The 6,000-nt window shown below is 38.0% G+C and overlaps 1 protein-coding gene across 5 annotated transcripts in view; it reads right to left on the bottom strand.

Annotated features, from left to right (window-relative positions):
• Nucleotides 1-6,000, bottom strand: part of LOC113084081 (serine/threonine-protein kinase PAK 3) — a 302,344-nt gene that overhangs the window by 101,488 nt on the left and 194,856 nt on the right. For all 5 annotated transcript variants that reach the window (XM_026254774.1, XM_026254769.1, XM_026254770.1 and 2 more), the window contains one exon: nucleotides 2,074-2,220. In XM_026254774.1, the coding sequence (XP_026110559.1) occupies nucleotides 2,074-2,220 (147 nt within the window). The remainder of the gene's footprint in view (nucleotides 1-2,073; nucleotides 2,221-6,000) is intronic.

Below are 6,000 nucleotides of genomic sequence, written 5' to 3' on the forward strand. Positions count from 1 at the left end.
AACATCAAGAAGATCAACCCCTTTCTTTCAGAACATGCTGCACAACTCCTTGTTCAAGCTCTTGTTCTGTCCAGGCTGGACTATTGCAATGCCCTCTTGGCAGGTCTTCCAGCCAGTTCTATGCACGTAACACCTCTGTTTATCAATTTGCATAAAATTCAAGGCATTGATGTTTGCCTACAAAACTAGCACTGGCTAAATTTGTTTCTTCAGACTTATGTGCCCTCTAGAAGCTTACATTCTCCAAGTGAACACTCACTATTCTAATTCTATTCTTAAAAAAAGAAAAAATCAAACTACTTTTCTAATATTTTTGTATTCTATTCTCTTTTCATTTATTTATTATGCAATTGTGTATGTATGTATGTATGTGCATGTATATGTGTATGTACTGTATATATATATATATATATATATATATATATATATATATATATATATATATATATATATATGTATATATATGTGTGTGTGTGTGTGTGTGTGTGTGTGTGTATGCATGTATATATATATATATATATATATATATATATATATATATATATATATATATGTGTGTGTGTGTGTGTGTGTGTGTGTGTGTGTGTGTGTGTGTAAAGACCTCGAACAAAGCTTGCTCTATTCTTTATTATATTATTTAAAAGCCCATGCTTCGTGTACTGTGCTAACCTAACTGAGACTTGTTATAGCACTTATATTTCATTGCCCTTTTTGTTGTTTTTGATTGCTGCCACTGTCCTCATTTGTAAGTCGCTTTGGATAAAAGCGTCTAAATGTAAATGTTAATGTTCCATGTGCGGTTCAATATCAACCAATAAGATTCCATTTACTATGTCACGTTTTCAGTCAGTCATTGAAGCCTATTTCTGATTGGTTGTTGCCGTTTTAACAGCGTTTATGCCAAGAGCAAAGAGGAAAGAAATAGAAGAGTACTGAGAAACCTGAGCGAGCCCAGATAAAATTCTTACAAGGGTAACGTGTATCTGAGAGGGTGCGCCGAGTTCCAGCGCGCGAACAGAGAGCTTCGCGCTCCGCACATTATATTCCGCGCGCGAGCAGAGAGAGTCGCGCTCGCGCACATTATATTCCGCACGCGAGCAGAGAGATTCGCGCTCGCGCACTTTATATTCCGCGCGCGAACAGAGAGATTCACGCTCGCACATCATATTAATGTACTTTCGCGCTACAATTATGCGCTCTCGACATTTGACAGGGAAATAACGCCATATGTATGGAACTGATTTTTTTTAACGCCCCTTATATATCAGAAGGTTTAATGAATGTTTAAAAAATGGTAAACATATTTCCAGTGTTGTGGAAACTTATGCCTGAACTACATTTGTTCATCATATTATAGCATTTTATAATGTTTTTATTAGTTTGCAGTGCACATTTACTTATGTTTTATATATTCCAGTACCTTTTTAAAATATTCCTGTAAACCTGATGAGATACAGTGTTAACTAAAATTCTCAGTTCCACAAGCATGTCCAAGAAACTCATGAATATTCATGTATGCTCCACTCACTGAAACCGAACATATCAGAAACCGAAAAAAAATCACAATACAATAAACCAATAAAAATATGCTAGTCTCACGATAACCAAGTTCTGTTTACAAGGGAAAAGGAAGTAAAGTTTTCTCCAAAATCCTCTGACATTTTTCTTTACAAATCCTTGTATTGTACTTCTAACATGTTCCCTATGTTTTGCTTTGCTCTCTCCTCTGCACTTCCACGTTCTTCACTTCTCGCTGGGGCTTTTGCTATGCCTACTTCTCACATCATCCGCTGGAACACACTCTCATGTACACATGTAAAACAGTTAGCAGAAGATAAAGATCATATTCGTTTGAAAGAATAAAGTCATATACACCTTGGATGGCTTGAGGGTCAAGTCATGGGGTAATTTTCATTTTTAGGTGAACTATCCCTTTAAGTGTCTCACTTCTCAGATTTTTCTCCTGAGAAATATCTTAGTAATATGATGCAACATGTATTCATATTTGACTTTTTTTTTTTATAACACATTATGTATCTAATATCTTAAAAATATATGTCATGCTGTACTAACAGATTTGGTGTGCTCAGGTCGTGGGGCAATAATGGGTGGAACCTCATCATCATCCTCATCTTCTTCCTCTTCATCCTCCTCTTCCTCATCTTCTTCTTCAGACATCGGAGGTACAATAGGAGGTTCAGAAGTCGTCTTAGCCCCTTGCTGCACTCCCAAATAGACACACACACACAAATGTGCAGAGTGCAAACAGCATTGAGTGCTTGATCCACAATCAATACATATCACAACCCTAAGTCTTCATATATAGACATTTTAATTAAGACTATTTCTCAAAATAAACCGTAGAGATTACTCCACAAAAACTGTGTCTAACAGTAGTATTTTACAGTGCATTGTTTTATTAGGGGTGCTCCGATCACGATCGGCCGATCGTTAATGCGCATCTCATCAGTAAAGCCGGTTCTCTAATCAGCGGTTAATTCCATCAGGTGCGCGATTTCACATAGAGCAGCTGTTACTACACAGAGCCGTTGTTAACTGAGAAGATGCGCAAATCGACTTCATTTTCAGCATTTTTGGCGCATCTTCTCAGTTAACGGCTCTGTGTAGTAACAGCTGCTCTATGTGAAATCGCGCACCTGATGGAATTAACCGCTGATTAGAGAACCGGCTTTACTGATGAGATGCTCATTAACGATCGGCCGATCGTGATCGGAGCACCCCTATGTTTTATTAAAAAAAAACTTCAATAACTGTTTTTTATTTCTAAGATTAAACTGACAATTTATCATATTGAAAATAAAAAGTTATTTTTATATTACTTTTTAAATAATGGGTCAAAATGTCTGAGATTACTGTACATCTGGTTCATTCATCAAAGAGAAAATCACAAAAAAGATTGTATTGTTGGTACATTAACATACTGTGCATAAATTTACATACTATGCACAGTATACATAATATACATTTCAGCAAAGGAAAGTATGTTTTTATAGTATTCCTTATGCTGGCATGAACTGACGATATAATGGCATATTGCAAGATTCTGAGCTAGGTGTCACTGCAGTTTCTGCAATGTCTTATTCCCTCATCTCAGGAAACCAAGTTTATGGGAGTAACCAAAGACGTTACCTCTTGATTTAGTTCACTTGACATTGCCTCAGAGTGTATAAAATTACACCATATGCTACAGTGAGGGGTTGTCGCTCAAGTATGTCAAGTTACACAAACACAAATATAATGTACCGACAATCCAGTATGACAGTCTTTGCTTAGATACAGGAAGGCCTTTCATGTGTCTGCCATGACTTGAATGGGAGTCCTGTGAGAGGATCCAACAAAAGTGCCAAGTTGGTAGGGTGGAAGGGCAAAGGTGTTCATAATTTTTGCTCCCTTTAAGAATCACACCCTAGGTCATTTCTACCAAATGGGCAATTATTAAAGTGAGTATGGATTATTTTTATAGCATGCATACAGTTTCAATGTAGAGGATGTACAATAAAAAAGACACTCTTAAAAAGGATATAATGATTGTTATTGGACAGTTAAATGGGTCCACAATATGGACCAATTGGTGAAACCATTCATGTCTATAGATGCCTTAGTGGAAGGAGCCCTGGCCTTAGAGATAGTGTTTAACATACTTAGAAAGCAAATCTTGTGCTGGCAAGCTCCGTTGAGTAGCTAGACACAAAGATTCCAAAACTCTGCGGAGGGATGCCATATCACTCCCTGTGCTTTAGAGAGTGTGTCTCTCCTCAGCTGGATAGTCCACTTCTGCCCTGTCAAATATACTCCAAATCATATTAACCGTCAAAGGGTATAATCCCCATTATCCGTGGAACACCCCACCCCTTGATAGCATTCTGTACCAACTTCAAGACTGCAAGAGAGTGGATCACTCTCTGCGAACACTCCTCTGAGAGAAATTAAATTACCCACTCTGACACTCCTGGCTGTGCCTTTGAGAGACAACTCGCCACTCCCTCAGGAGAAGAAAAAATCCCTAAGTCAAGGGTTAAGAGCATTGAAGTGAAAGTGACATTCAGCCAAGTATGGTGACCCATACTCAGAATTTGTGCTCTGCATTTAACCCATCCAAAGTTCACACACATAGAGCAGTGAACACACACACACACACTGTGAACACACACCCGGAGCAGTGGGCAGCCATTTATGCTGCGGCGCCCGGGGAGCAGTTGGGGGTTCGATGCCTTGCTCAAGGGCACCTAAGTCGTGGTATTGAAGGTGAAGAGAGCACTGTACATGCACTCCCCCCACCTACAATTCCTACCGGCCCGAGGCTCGAACTCACAACCTTTCAATTGCAAGTTCGAGTCGCTAACCGTCAGGCCACGACTTCCCTGCAACTTAAGTGTCACCCTTACCTAAGTGTTTATACATATGGTTCCCTTTTAGTCATTCAGCACAATGATCAAGGGTTCATGGATGCTGCATGTTCTTTTTGTGGTGACATGATTATCTCAGAGTTGCATGAAAGACTCTGTTACATCAAATGGGGCGGGGTCCCTCTGCCGCAATCCAGTGTTCGTCTCGACAGTCGGGTGTTTCCCCTCAACGGCCTGTGGGTTTTCGTCAGGTTTAACTGACAGTGCTTATAGAGCACCTTCTGCCCTACCCATGAGTAGTTATTATAATACACTTTATGCCAAGATGATTTATGACTTTGACCTTTGACCTTTTGACAGGTTGAACTTCCGGTAACCTTATGATGGATGGGCGGGATAAAAGAGTTCAAGGGTTAACCTATGACCTTTCCACACATCGATCATATGGTTTTGACAGAAAGTTTTACCCTATTGACCTAGTTAGTTCTAAATCATGGTTTTGACGGCTAGTTTAAACGGAAGATGAAAGACTCCCCACGCATCGATCATGCGGTTTTGACAGAAAGTTTTACCCTATTGACCTAGTTAGTTTTAAATTATAATGGTACATGAAAGACTCCTCACGCATCGATCATGCGGTTTTGACAGAAAGTTTTACCCTATTGACCGTTAGTTTGTTTGAAGTTGTGTCAGATAACTTGTTTGAAGTTTGTGTCAGTTAGCTTGTTTGAAGTTTGTGTCAGTTAGCTTGTTTGAAGTTTGTGTCAGTTAGGTTGTTTGATCTTTGTGTCAGTTAGTTTGTTTGAAGTTTATCACAGTTATACGGTTATGTGTGTGTGTGTGTGTGTGTGGTTATACGGCTTCTCCCCCTCCCATTACGTTTATGAGCGGTGTATAAATGGGGTCGGTGTGTTCTACATTTATATATAAATATAAAACATCCTATAATTTATATAATCTAAAAAACAATTAAAGGTTGAAAAACATTTCAGTTATATAATTTATATAATCTAAAACACATTTTAATTATTTCACATTTATATATATAAAACATTATATAATTTATATAATCTAAAACACATTTTAGCTATTTCACATTTATATATAAAACATTTTACAATTTATATAATCTAAAACACATTTTAGTTATTTCACATTTATATATAAAACATTCTATAATTTATATAATGTAAAGCGATTTAACCAAGGTTGAAAAAACATTCTGTTCTTTTAAAAAAGGTTATAAATTAAACCGTATAAAAAATATACTGAAACCGACTGCTTCAGATAAACAAGATCCAATGTTTTTTTTTTAGAGAGCAGAAAGGAGGTATTTTCACACACCTTTGACCCTCTGTGTCCCCACTGTCTGTGTTTGCACACCACAGTGCACACTCGTCGGAATTTACTAACCAATCATAATATCTTCAAAGCCATTTTTTAATTAAAACCAAACGTATCTCACGCGGGAGTACCATGATTTTGACAGTTTTCTGACGGTTCACCTATGAATTACGGTTGGTGCCCGGCTAGCATCTCTCGTACCCCTCTCTCTCTCCCTCTCTCTCCCTCTAATGCCTGTGTACACACATTCGTCTCCAAGTCTTATTTTCTTCTTTTAATGAATATAAAC

The sequence above is a fragment of the Carassius auratus genome, chromosome 5 (assembly GCF_003368295.1).
Source record: "Carassius auratus strain Wakin chromosome 5, ASM336829v1, whole genome shotgun sequence".
NCBI lineage: Eukaryota > Metazoa > Chordata > Actinopteri > Cypriniformes > Cyprinidae > Carassius > Carassius auratus.